This window comes from Cynoglossus semilaevis, chromosome 1, assembly GCF_000523025.1.
Source record: "Cynoglossus semilaevis isolate Cse_v1.0 chromosome 1, Cse_v1.0, whole genome shotgun sequence".
Classification (NCBI taxonomy): Eukaryota; Metazoa; Chordata; class Actinopteri; order Pleuronectiformes; family Cynoglossidae; genus Cynoglossus; species Cynoglossus semilaevis.
Window position 1 is genome coordinate 23,220,765 of NC_024307.1, and position 12,879 is coordinate 23,233,643.

Consider the following 12,879-nt stretch of genomic DNA (forward strand, 5'->3'; position numbering starts at 1 on the left):
TGTTAAAAACTTGATCCTCTACAATTGTGTACGTCGTGTCGATTGCTCCACCACCATTACAGCTTTCCCATTCTATTTCTTACCGTTGGCCTCATCCAGCGAACTCCTTGGGTTTTCGAAGACCTCGGTCCAAGCTCGTTGAATCCCAGAGATGACGTGGCGCACGGGAACAGGCTGTCCTCAAAAAGCTTCCCACTCTGCAGGCTCCTGGCTCGTAATGCTTCATAATCCTGACCCAGGAGCTTCACTGCCTTGTGGAACTGTCCCAGGCCTTCGTCGCGGTCCCACTGGCTCCGCAGCCTGGCTGCCATGCCTGTGGCATAGATAGGCGCTTCTACCATTTTGGATTTTGAGCGGAAGAGTGCTGGGCTGGACTGTCTTCACTCTACTCCCTGCACGTGTGCAACTACAATATGATGTTGGGATGTGTCAATAATGAATGAGCCAACTGTGGCCTACTGCATCAACAGCTCCCAGTAAAAAGCAACTATGACAGCATTGATGTGTGTGGTCTCAGACTTCAACTGTAAATCTGAATAGAACATCAGAGGCTGATAAAAGGTAATTAAATGTTGATGAGATCGAGCAGGTCCTCAGAGCTTCTGCCTCCAGTGGAAATGGACGCTCCAGGTGCCAAATAACAATGGTTCAAGTTTTTAAATCCTTTTTCAATGAATGGTTGTCACTTTGTTGTGATTGAACTGGCACTAGGCGAAAGGTCAAACTGCCTTTGTCCAATCGGTTAAATATCCCTGTAAAAAGAAAGAATCATTTTAGATACTAGGCAGAGAAAATCTACACATTCTGTACATTAATGTGAGTCAGGTTTGTAAGGTAGTTGATTGGTCAGTTAGCCATTGCGTCCATTCATTTGTCTGCTGGAAGTCAGGTAGGAAGGTTGACCGTGGGGTCATATGTAGAGGTAGGGTGGTCAGTAAATATACAAGTGGGGTTATAAGTAAGACAGTCTCTCACTAGGGAGACTGGAAGGGTAGATGAGTGCATGGTCAGTTGGTAGCAGGGTCAGTAGAATACAGTAGATGACCTGATAAAGGCTACAGGAGGTAGAGAGGAAAGGCATGACCTGATAAAGGCTACAGGAGGTAGCTAGAGAGGAAAGGTTGTAGGTTGATTGTTTGTAGGGAGGCATGCAGGCAGGACTAAGGCTGAGAAGCTAGGTCAGTTGGTCAATAGATGGGAGGTGGATGGGTAAAGATGAAGGGCAGGAGGTTTGGAGGTTGGTAGGTCAGTTTGTTCTGTCCCAGTATGTAGACGTGTATGAAGGTGGACAGAGCAGAGGGAAACAATAAAGATCTGGTTAACAGGTTTGTTGGAAATGAATTTCGTAGAAACGTAGGAACATCAGGAACAATAGGAACCAGAACATGGAGGGTTGGCCCGTGAGTCAGTTTGGATAAATAGTAGAATAGTAAGAGCGTTAAAGAACAAAGGAACAGTGGGGCAGAAAGGGCAAACGCATAGTTTTTCAGGTATGCAGTTAGGTTGGTAGGCTTGTAAAAGCTTGATCTCAAAATGTTCAGTCGGTATAGATTGTAATCCAAGTAGAGCATCAATGATTACGCACGCACAGACTATCTTCGCTATATAAACACAGAAGACATCGCCAACTAAAATAACTGTGTCATGAATAAACTAATGCAAGCAAAAGTTCAGAAGATACCTTTTATAAATGCTTTACAAACTGTCATGTTGCATCTTAGTCAACTAAATTAATTTAAAACATTTCTCATTAGTTGTTTAGGACTGACTTGCGAATGTTATAATTTAGTCAAAAGTTGGCTGTTACCATTAACGCTGGTCACATAACAATTTACCTTTGAAGGATAAACACCTTAAAGTAGCTTCCTTTCTAGACCATGCTGCTTGTTTTTCTTCTGAGATCTGACAACTGATGTGGGAACTGTGTGCGTGTGAGCACCACACAGTTGGTCTTGGGATTTCTTCACATATGACAGCATTGACAAACATTCTGAAGAAGGACTTCCTTTCTGCTGCTTGTCACTGCCACTCAGATATCAGTAACCACAGAAGACCAAACGGAGGGCAGCAGAGACGTCTTATACTGTTGTTTCCATGTTGAACCACACCCTTTTAAAGTTTCCCACTTAAATGAGTCACTCAGTGAAAACATGTAGCTGCAGCAGCAGGTTCTCAGGTCTGTTCTTTCACATCACATTGGTGTTTGACATTTACTACTAGAAGCTCTGAATCTGTAACTCAGATTTAGCTCATGCTCTTTGATTAAGGATCTGGTTGTGACAAATGCAGCAACATGTGATATGTTACTATATATGTTATAGTTGGTTATAAAAAAAAGTATGGCATGCTGGACCAATAAATGTGACCATCTTTAATTTCAGTGTTGCACAAGTAGAAACTATAAGAAAGGAAAGGAAAGTAAAACAGTTACAGATATATGCTGACATGCACACGTGTGTTTGTGTGTGGTTTTCTCCTCAAAACATGTTACATCCTGATTGTTATCATGCCTGAGGGAACCTCGTGTCCAGCCTGATGTGCCCTGATGCCAGTAAGCATTCTGGTGCATTTCTGCAGGCTTCGTATTCCAAACACTGTGAAGTGAAATGAAATATCTAAAGTGTCCTTGCAGTAAAGCAGTGCAGAAAATAAACAGTCAGAGGAAACACTACCCGCTCAGGGTGCTGTGTTTGAGTGTGTGTGTCCACAGGGAGACAGTCTGCTAACAGTGACTGTGTGTCAATCACAGTGGAGAAACAGTGGGAACAATTACTTATAAATAGACTGTAGATTTATATCATCTGTGTTTAAAATTACACTACAAAGCCTGTGCTGAGGCATATAAGACCTCAATTGACTGATTTCACTTAATAATTAAATGTTAGCCCATAGGGTTGCTAAAAGGGTATACTTAAAACCTAATTAACTGCCAATAACAAAGAACAAAGAGCTCTTTATTAGCTAGTAAAAAATCTTTTTTGCTGTAGTAAGCCAAAATATAAGTAAGAATGAGACCAAACACAGTGAGGTGAAAGGAGTAGCATTATTTACTGGAAAATAATGGAAAGATAGTAACAAGTTCGCCAAAACAAATAAACATTAGCTGTGTTACAAAAGGGAGCAGCAACACAGCTAGGTGAAAAGCTAGATGAAAAGGGCTACTTATGTTAGCCATTGGTGTTTAAGTTAAGTTGGATGATTAGTTCATTGTTTAGACTGGGAAAAAAACAGCAAATGGAAAAAATAGCAATTTAGTCAAGAAAATAATCACTGGTTAGCCTAACATTGCTTAATGTTTGCCAAAAGACAACCACAAACATTGATTAAGTGCTTTTTTAATACGGAGGTTTTTCCTTTTAAAAAACAGACAATATTCGGTGGATTGCCAGAGTTGTTAGTAGTTATATGCTAACGTAAGCTTTTTGAACACACTTGAATACATACATAATGTTGGAACCAGATTTAAAAAAAAAAAAAAAAGCTGCAGCCCTAGTGGTAGGTGTGGTCCCTGACAGGAAAACACGCACAAGCGCGCGCACACACGCACACTTACAGAAAACTAAACGTCAAACTCCCAGCAACAGTCGAGTCAGTCTCATATCCTTTTTAACTCTTTCTTTTTGTTTGTTTGTTTATCATCAAAATAGTTATGTTTTCTCTCAATGAGGCGAAAACCAACGACCTTCTTCCCCTTTGTTTACTTCAGATTACATGAAAGCAAACACTAGAAGTCCACCAAACTTCACGCTGACACGTCTGTCTTTTTTTTTTCTTCTTTGCCCCCTTTCAATCTCAGATGCCCCTGATTATTGTACAACTCCTACAAACTTCACTACATAGACACGTTCCCCCACTTCCGGTAGCGGCAGCAATTGCAACAGCTGTGTACAATGAAAAATAAATCAAGTTTACCTTTAAGAAAGGAATGTTCCGTTGTTGATTTTTTAAAGACGGTATTTCAGTTTTCTGTAGATTTTATCACGGAGAACCATTCGATCTTTTTCCTTCCATGTTAAGAGAAGGTGACTCCCTCCCTCTTTTTCTCTCACTCTGCCTCTGCACTCATATTAGTGCAACCAATGCGTTTATAGTGCGCGTGCGCACTAGGGATTACCCATATTAAATAAATCACCCTTGTAGTCACATATAGTTTACTTTGAATGTAACCAACAAGCCACATTTTAATATGTATGCTTTAGAATACCATCTTATGGCTCCACTACCTACGTTATAGCCTGTTTTATCATGTATTTGCTTTCAAAAGGCAGTATGTTGACTTATTTATAATACTACATCTTCTCTCAAAAGTGAGAAGTGGCAGGTCAGAAACATAACCAGAAAATCCAACCTCCAAATAGCATACACCTATGCTGCTTTAGTTATTAACGTTTATAAAATGTATATCAGTAGTTTTTACATTTTTACTCATACAATGTCACCTCTTTTTTAAAACGTAACGTTGTTAACAGATGTATCACTTACTAGTTTTACTGAGGCTCGTTGAAGGTGACCCTCATTCGAACACTGTGTTCTTTGTCTTTAGGATCTGACATTATCTCTTTATCGTTTAAGTTTACAACATTTTAACATTTAACAGCGTTTACTGACTTTATGTCTCTGTTTGTTTATGGCGTTGGCTCGTGAAAATACTATTAACTGGCCAACACTGACATCTGCAGGCAAAAAACCAGTAAGAGAGCAGTTTATTTGTTTCTCTGTCAAACTTCAAATTCCAGCGGTCATTGCGGCGTTACCCATCACACCTTTCGCTCTCGCGAGATTGCGCTCCTCCACTGCCGCCGTTCGTTTCAATCACACACTTTCAACATGGCGTCCGACGGACCACCGGGTACCGAAACTCTCCCGACCGAGTTGGGGAATGCTATCGGGGCTTTGACGACATGGAGCAACCCAGAGCTCCAGGCCAAGCTCGCGGAACTGGGGGCGCCGACGATGGGTGAGAAAAATACCGAACTGATTACAGGATCACTGGACGAAAGGGTCGTGTTTAGCTAGCATCCTTAACAGGATGCTAATGCTAGTATTGTAAAGCTGGGCCTGTTTATATTGTCCTGTTATATTTAGCGAATATAATTCGCGATAATATGTTTCGCTACAATTCCTTATAATTCATTTTGTGTTATAGTGTTTAATGTAAACTGCGTTTGTATGTTTTACTCAGTTAACAAAGTTTACTATAAGGTCTTCAGAACTAATGCCAATAACGTGTCAAACTTTTCACATGAAAAGCTGAAATGGCAAATCATCTTTTCCCATTCTTATGACGTTAACAAAATGTTCTTTTTTGTTTCTTAAAATGAATGCGTTGTGTGTGTTTTTTTCCTCTCAATTAGGTCCCAGAGAAGAGTTGATAGACAGACTGAAGAACTACATGATGCAGGTACGTGTGTCTCAGACGTGTTTTAGTACTGGTTTCTGCGTTAAGTACCGTAACTGATCTAGCAGTATTTGCAGACGATTAATTGGTAGCGAAACTGGCATATTTGAAAACATTTTCTTATAGTAATGCAGTTTTTTTATTTTATTTAAGACACCTATTAAATGCCATCAGTTGTGCTCAGAAGTTGACAAATTATGAGAAGTCAAGTTTGGAGGCAATAATAAATGTTATATACAGTAATGGATTAGTTGTGGTCTTTTCTAATTTGACATGCAATTAATGAGTTTCAGAGAAACGGTTTGGGAGGCAAAGTTTTTGTCCACCACCAGTGTCTGAGCTTTGCTTAATTGTTATTTGTTTTTCTTTTTAATCTGTAGACTGGAATCCTCCTCAGCAAGCACGGCGATGACAAGCCAATGAGTTCACAGGTAAAGTATGGTGACCACAATTCAGTCACTGTCGATGCTCAAAGCCTAAATGTTGTATAAAGTTTGATCTGCAGTAAGTCTTAAGTAAGTTTCTTGCTTTCATTATTTTTGAATTATCAGTGCCAATGGTGTAAAAAAATTGGACTCACAAGAGATAAGAGATAAAATAATAATCCACTTGTGATTTATGCCTACACAGATGCCAGGAATCCCTCCTTTGCCCCCGATGCCCATGCCGCCCTTGCCTCCAGGTATGGGCATGCTTCACATGATGCCTCCTCCCCCTGGCATGCACATGGGCATGGAGCCCCCGGGCATTCCTCCTCCCAACATGTCACAAGACGACCCGTGGAAGATAGCCGCCATGGTGCTGCAGCAGGAGGAAAGGGTCAAGCACCAGGTGAGGGATCATGACTGTCAAGACCACTGAGACCATTCACAACTGATTAGCTTGAAAATTCATTTTGTACTAAATACTCGTGTGTTTCACAGGGTGATGAACATGATCTTCTGGAGCAGCAGAAAAGGGTGCGTTTCCCACGGCTGTCATTTAAGTTTTATTTAATACTCCTATTTTGGTTTCATTGGATTTATAGTCTGACAAACCCTTTTTCCATCAGGCTGCAGTGCTGCTGGAACAAGAGCGTCAGCAGGTAATTGTCAAAATTGGGAACTATGCCTCCAGTCAACTCAGTGAGAAGTATGTTTTTGGTTACATTTTTAGATTAGATTTCATTATTTAAATTTCCTCAATGTTATCCTCTGTTAAACTGACAGTCTCTTTTATATAAGTAACAAAACTCATTTAAAAAAGTGCACAAAAAGAAAGAGAAAAATCAGAAATTAAAAATAACAATCTGGTATTTTAGGTCTGGATCCCCGTTCTATGCCCTCTGCTGTGACCATGTTGCCTCCTCAAAAACAGAGAGTGCCACCTCCTCCAGGAGAAGACAGAGAGGTGACTGCTTCATTTTTTTCTGGCTGTTTTTCTTGATGATCTTTGTTTGCAATGTTGCTAAAGCACCCAAATGTTTTTGTGACTTCAAATGCAGATGTGGCAGAATGAGGAGGTAACCCTTGGTGGTCCTAAGATCCCACAGGCTCTGGAAAAAATCCTGCAGCTGAAGGAGATCAGACAGGAGCAGCTCACTGATGTCACAGGTCTGGAGAAGACGTTCTTCCCATCAATCCTTTGTTTCATTTTTTCCTTCCTTTTTTTAACTTACTAACTTTGTCTTTTCTTTTAACTGGGAAGGATTTGATGAAGACGACGGAGCAGACATGGACAACATGTCTGGTACAGTCATGTCTGAGACAGAAGATGACGATGGCCAGCTCTCTAAAAAAGATGTGAGTCTCTTTTTTTTACCCATTCTATTGGTGACAAAGGTTTAGGGCAAATGTTGAAAAGAAGATCTTTATGGTAAAAAATGTCTACTCAGAAAAACCGCCGCCGCAGGAACCGCAAGAAGAAGAGTAAGAAGAAGCGAGCTCAGGAGAAGAAGGAACAGCAGGAGGAGGAAGAGCAACAACAACAGGAGCAACAGAAAAAGAAGGAGGGTGGGGAGAAGGAGAAAGAGAAAAACAAGGAGAAGGAACCAGAGGTTGAGATCGAGTATGTGACGGAGGAGCCTGAGATTTACGACCCCAACTTCATCTTCTTCAAGAGGATCTTTGAAGCGTTCAAGGTAAAAATAATGATAATATATGTTAAAGAACAGCAAAAATAATGTTCTTGGTGGCATTTGTAGTTAGAAAGTTTTTTCTAAGAAAGTTTGTTTCAACCTGTGTTCACCAGCTGACAGATGATGTGAAGAAAGAGAAGGAGAAGGAGCCCGAGAAGGCGGAGGAGCAGAAAACGATGGTGCTGCGGAAAAAGGGATTTGAGCTGGAAAGGAAAGACAGCGACGACAGTGATGAGGTTTGAATCCATTTTATCACATCAGGAGATGAGGAAAAAGAGTAAAACAAATAACTATTTTCCATGAAACGTTATTTGAATTTTGTGATTTTTATACACAGGAAACTCGAGCAGACATTCCTAAACTGTCCAAGAAGAAGCTGAGGAGGATGAACAGACTGACGGTGGCTGAACTCAAGCAGGTAAATTTGAAATACAACCTCAATATTGTTTTGTTGTGGAAGAATCAAGTGCACCAAAGATTTTAGCTCAAATAAACAACTTCTGTGACATCCTTCTGTCACTATGGTATATTCAAACTAACGGTTTTAAACAGTACCAAAAAACATGTTTTAAAAATAACGCATTGGAGAATATTTGAATGTTTCTGCTCTCTGCCTCTAGCTTGTGGCTCGTCCAGATGTGGTGGAGATGCATGATGTCACCGCACAAGAACCCAAACTTCTCGTCCACCTGAAGGCCACCAGAAACACAGTGCCTGTGCCGCGTCACTGGTGCTTCAAGAGAAAGTATCTGCAGGGCAAGAGAGGAATAGAAAAGCCTCCGTTTGAGCTGCCGGAGTTCATCAGGAGAACAGGAATCCAGGAGATGAGGGAGGCTCTGCAGGAGAAGGTGAAGGCTGAAAGGCAACCAGTTATCTTATCTTTAGGTTTCTGCTGTAACATCACATTGTACAAACATCTATTTCTCCTTGTTGTGCTCAGGAAGACGCCAAGACCATGAAGACCAAAATGAGAGAGAAGGTTCGTCCCAAGATGGGAAAGATTGACATTGACTACCAGAAACTCCACGACGCTTTCTTCAAGTGGCAAAGCAAACCTAAGCTCACCATCCATGGCGACCTTTACTACGAGGTAGTAAATGAGTTGTAGAAATAAAAAAAGTTAGCAATTTGGACACATTTCTGACCGTTGTGTGTGTGTGTGTGTGCTTTTCTTGTTTTTCCACAGGGTAAGGAGTTTGAGACTCGTCTGAAAGAGAAGAAACCTGGTGATCTGTCAGATGAGCTGCGTATCGCTCTGGGAATGCCTGTTGGACCTGTGAGTTTCACTAAGGACCCATTGTAAACACAGTATATTGACATAAATGCTAACTTTAATATATTTGCAGGTAGAGCTGAGCGATATATCAAGTTTTTACGACGTATCGGTTTATTTTCATATAGAATGAAACATCACTTATATTGATCTACGTAATTGTTCTCTTAACTTATATTTATGAAGGAGTTTGACTGTTTCTTTTCTCTCCTCTGAGTCTATCACTCTGCTCCACCTCTCTCTGTCTGTCCCTCTCTGGCAGTGTCTTGTTAGACAGACAAGACACTGCCAATTAAGAAAAGAGAAGGAAACTTTTTAGGTGGAATAAAGAAAATTTGGCGCCTGGTTATTTGCTGTTGTGAATCTGGGTTTAAATTGTCAGGTCTATGTCCTGATAAATGTTTGTGGTCATTTTCCACCACTGGTCTCGTGGCTCTGGACCAGAGCTGCCTGATGACCTGAGGTCAAAGCTGTTGTTGTAAACAAGTCAGAAATGAACTGCAGAGTGAAACCATTAGCTGTTTCATGGACAGATAATGGGATTTTTGCGGTAATTCTCTCTCAGCGCTAGTCACCAGGAGGATTGAGGCCTAATGCGTTTCTGTTCTCCTCTAAAACGACACGTAGTAGAAGCGCTTTCTTATTCCTACAGAGACCAGGCTCCACTGCTCTTTACTGGTTGTCCCTTGTCATTCTGGAACGCTCATTTCTGCTACTGATGTCACTTTCAGATTCCTATTTAGGTGCTACGGCTGTACAGGCTGTGAAAACAAACCTCCTGTAACACAAGACATGATGATGTTGAAACATGGTAACAAGAGGATGAAATACAGCAGTTATAGAAAATTATAACACATTAGAATCTAAAGGAAAATAAAGTAGCAGAACGAGTGAACACTCGGAGAATAAACCAGTTATTAGGGAGGGATGCAGGTGTTTACAAGTCTTGTAAATCTTGTAACGTGTAAGACTATAATGGTTTTCTTTTATCTCTGTATTTGTTTTCCCCAGAATGCCCACAAGGTGCCTCCTCCCTGGCTGATAGCCATGCAGAGGTATGGACCTCCTCCCTCTTACCCCAACCTGAAAATCCCAGGACTCAACTCACCCATTCCAGAAGTAAGAGTTTGACTGTAAACACTAATAGCACTGGAGTTTGATATGTAGAAATGTAAAAACCTTTAAAGGTGTGATTCTTCTATTTTCTCACTTTGTCTTCTCTTTTGGTCAGAACTGTACTTTTGGATATCACGCAGGAGGTTGGGGTAAGCCTCCCGTCGATGAGATGGGCAAGCCTCTGTACGGTGATGTGTTTGGGACTCATGCCTCAGACTTCCAGGTACAAAACTGCAAGAAATCCGATGAAGTTTACATTCTATTCATCATAAAGAAAACAGTTAAGTTGTTCACCACTCTGTAAAAACAAAAGTTAAAGCAGAATGTGTTTGTTCAGGCTAAAGCTGATGACGAGGAGGTGGACCACGCGCCATGGGGAGAGCTGGAGCCATCTGATGAGGAGTCCTCAGAAGAAGAGGAAGAGGAGGAGGAGAGCGACGAGGAAAAACCAGACGAAACAGGTTTCTTCACACCAGCAGACAGGTACGGGAAATTCACCCCGACGGCAAAAAAATTAGGATTAAAACAAAATTAAGCTTTCTGTGATTGTCTGCTTGAGTAACTACTACTTCTAATTCTCGTATATTCATTAGTGTCCATCATGATCACATGACTCATACGCTCTGATGATCTGATTCGTTTCTGTGTTTTTAATGCGACTTCAGCGGACTCATCACTCCTGGAGGCTTCTCCTCGGTTCCTGCAGGCATGGAAACGCCAGAGCTGATTGAGCTGAGAAAGAAGAAGATCGAGGAGGCCATGGACGGGTGAGAGTGGAGCTCATTTTCTTCCTTTTTTTTATTAATTCACTGTTGACGCCAGCAGCAGTAATTTAATCCTCCATGCGCTGGAAACACACGCAGCGGCAGACATCCCTCATTTTCACTAGAACTCATGAAAGGTTGCATTTAAAGAGTTTTCCAGCAAATATTTCCACATACATATTGGTATTTAAAAAAAATCTTTGTCAAATTGAAATCCTTCATTGTGATTATAGCCATGTTCATCATTACAGTATTTTATTTGTTGGTTAACTATTTATCTTTAAGCCACCTTTTAGCTTTCTCACTAAAATCATTTTTTTATATTTAGTAATTTTGATTATATTGTTGCTTATCTGAAAACCTGTAGCTGTTTTTGTGCTAACCTTTAGTTCCAAGCTATTTTGACACTACTAACCCTATTTATTGCCTGATTGGTGGCCTTTACTTTTCGGCAAATATTGGTGTATCTTTTTTTTCTCTTCTAGTGTCCTAGCCCTGACGTCGCTCTTACAATTACAACTAAGATTTTTCAGCTAAATAATTTGTAGCCAATTTAGACCAGTTTTCAGCTGTCATCTTGTCAAACCGTTGCTTAATTATGTTCCGAGTTTAAGCTATTTGTTATAAATTTAAATAAATAAATGAAGATTGTTTGTGGTTTTATACATTACATTTTCACTGTTCTGAGGCTCAGCTGTGAATTGACCCCCTGACGACCCCTTGCATTTTCTTCTCCTGACATTATGTACTTCTAAACACAAGCAGAATCATCTTGACACATTTTCTCTGTTAATATTTGAGCTTTTGTGTCTACAGAAACGATACGCCTCAGCTCTACACCGTCCTCCCAGAGAGGAGAACAGGTCCAGTGGGAGCAGCCATGATGGCCTCCACACACATCTACGAAATGTCAGGGGTGAGAAACCTCCTCCACTGCTTTATCAGACACCAACATCTTCTGTCTGTAGTTCCTGTGTCACCATTGTCCTTGGTCTCTGTTCTCTTCAGTCCATGGCCGGGCGTAAGACGGGTGGAAGCCAGGAGTCTCAGGGTGTGGAGGTGGCCCTGGCCCCAGAGGAGTTGGAGCTGGACCCCATGGCCATGACCCAAAAGTACGAGGAACACGTGAGGGAGCAGCAGGCTCAGGTGGAGAAGGAGGACTTCAGCGACATGGTGGCTGAACATGCAGCCAAACAGAAGGTGAGACGCTGTTAGAATCTAAGTGCTAACACCCAAGCAGTATATGGAGATACACAGGATGTTGATTTGGCTAACCATTAGCTTTTATTTTTTTAAACTGCATCTGGTCTAGGTTGTTTAGTTCTTTTTGGCTGATACTTAAGACTTTTATTATTTCACTTCTTTTGGTGTTTCATAACCAATTTAGTCTATTTTATAATTATACTTTTTATGTTTTAGCTGTTTTGTGGTTCATTGTAGCCTGTAAAGCATTATGTGTTCAAACTTTATTTGATAAGTTCTTACCCGTCATGTCAGGTGTGTGTAGACGTCTTATAGCAGATGTTAGTTGTCAAAAGCTTTAAGTATCTGTCATTTTTTGCAAGATTTTTAACCCTAAGCCTTAGCTCTCTTGTAGCTAGCTGGAGCAGGTCTTTAGTTAGATAGCCATTTTTGGTAGCCCTTAGTAATTGCAGGCTAACATTTTGCAACTGTATACCCATTTTGTTTAGTCCAGTCTATGTTTTTCATTAGAATTTCTGGCATTTTTGTGAAAGAAACATTTTTAAAACATTTTGTCCAGCTATAACCCTGAGTAAAGCTGTGGCTCCTGCAACACTCCTAAATGTCAGGACTGTTGCTCTTTTGGTGACATTTAAATCTTAAACGAAACTCTCGTCTCTTGTGTCTGTGCAGCAAAAGAAGAGGAAGGCTCAGCCACAGGACACAAGAAGTGGCGCAAAGAAATACAAGGAATTCAAGTTCTAGAACAGAACCGCTGCGATTGAGAGGAGGAGCCAGAGCCACAACAGGAAGTGAAAGGGGAAACGGCACTGTCGGAAGATTCAGATTTCAGCATCAACAAGAACAACAACAACAGTCTACTTTTAGACCAGTTTAAATGTGTTTAGGTCCTTTTTTAAGAATTAAAAACCCTGTAACTGTAATCATGTGTTGCATCTATTGTGGTTTAATTTTCATTTTCCCCTGTTTTTGTAAATAAATGAGATGACAACAGTATGTGCTGTTAAAA

General features: G+C 40.8%; 2 protein-coding genes across 3 annotated transcripts in view; one reads left to right on the forward strand and one right to left on the reverse strand.

Moving 5' to 3' along the window:
• The window catches only part of capn1 (calpain 1), an 18,985-nt gene extending 14,910 nt beyond the window's left edge, over nt 1–4,075 (reverse strand). Inside the window, exons 1-2 of the mRNA XM_017035853.2 lie at nt 3,913–4,075; nt 84–752 (exon numbers count right to left, since the gene is read on the reverse strand). Coding sequence (XP_016891342.1) covers nt 84–341 — 258 coding nt within the window. The 5' untranslated portion in view covers nt 342–752; nt 3,913–4,075. The remainder of the gene's footprint in view (nt 1–83; nt 753–3,912) is intronic.
• A 689-nt stretch (nt 4,076–4,764) lies between these two features.
• On the forward strand, nt 4,765–12,879 carry sf3b2 (splicing factor 3b, subunit 2). Of its 2 annotated transcripts, XM_025060446.1 has the most exons (22): nt 4,765–4,957; nt 5,355–5,401; nt 5,779–5,829; nt 6,029–6,229; nt 6,322–6,357; nt 6,450–6,522; nt 6,699–6,787; nt 6,882–6,990; nt 7,085–7,179; nt 7,272–7,517; nt 7,628–7,750; nt 7,852–7,932; nt 8,135–8,362; nt 8,455–8,604; nt 8,701–8,790; nt 9,799–9,906; nt 10,019–10,126; nt 10,241–10,386; nt 10,569–10,670; nt 11,484–11,583; nt 11,676–11,867; nt 12,543–12,879. In XM_025060446.1, the coding sequence occupies exons 1-22, from the start codon at nt 4,828–4,830 to the stop codon at nt 12,612–12,614; spliced, it is 2,577 nt and encodes an 858-aa protein (XP_024916214.1). In that variant the 5' UTR covers nt 4,765–4,827; the 3' UTR covers nt 12,615–12,879. The 2 variants fall into 2 exon arrangements, with proteins under 2 accessions (XP_024916214.1, XP_024916207.1); XM_025060439.1 differs by lacking the exons at nt 4,765–4,957; nt 5,355–5,401; nt 5,779–5,829; nt 6,029–6,229; nt 6,322–6,357 and having other exon boundaries at nt 6,466–6,529.

Bases quoted from the DNA above. Each gene is read 5' to 3' on its own strand.
- sf3b2 (XM_025060446.1), top strand. From the start codon at position 4,828: ATGGCGTCCGACGGACCACCGGGTACCGAAACTCTCCCGACCGAGTTG. The intron at 6,230-6,321 runs GTGAGGGATCAT...TGTGTTTCACAG, and splicing joins AGGAAAGGGTCAAGCACCAG to GGTGATGAACATGATCTTCT. The intron at 9,907-10,018 runs GTAAGAGTTTGA...TCTTTTGGTCAG, and splicing joins TCAACTCACCCATTCCAGAA to AACTGTACTTTTGGATATCA.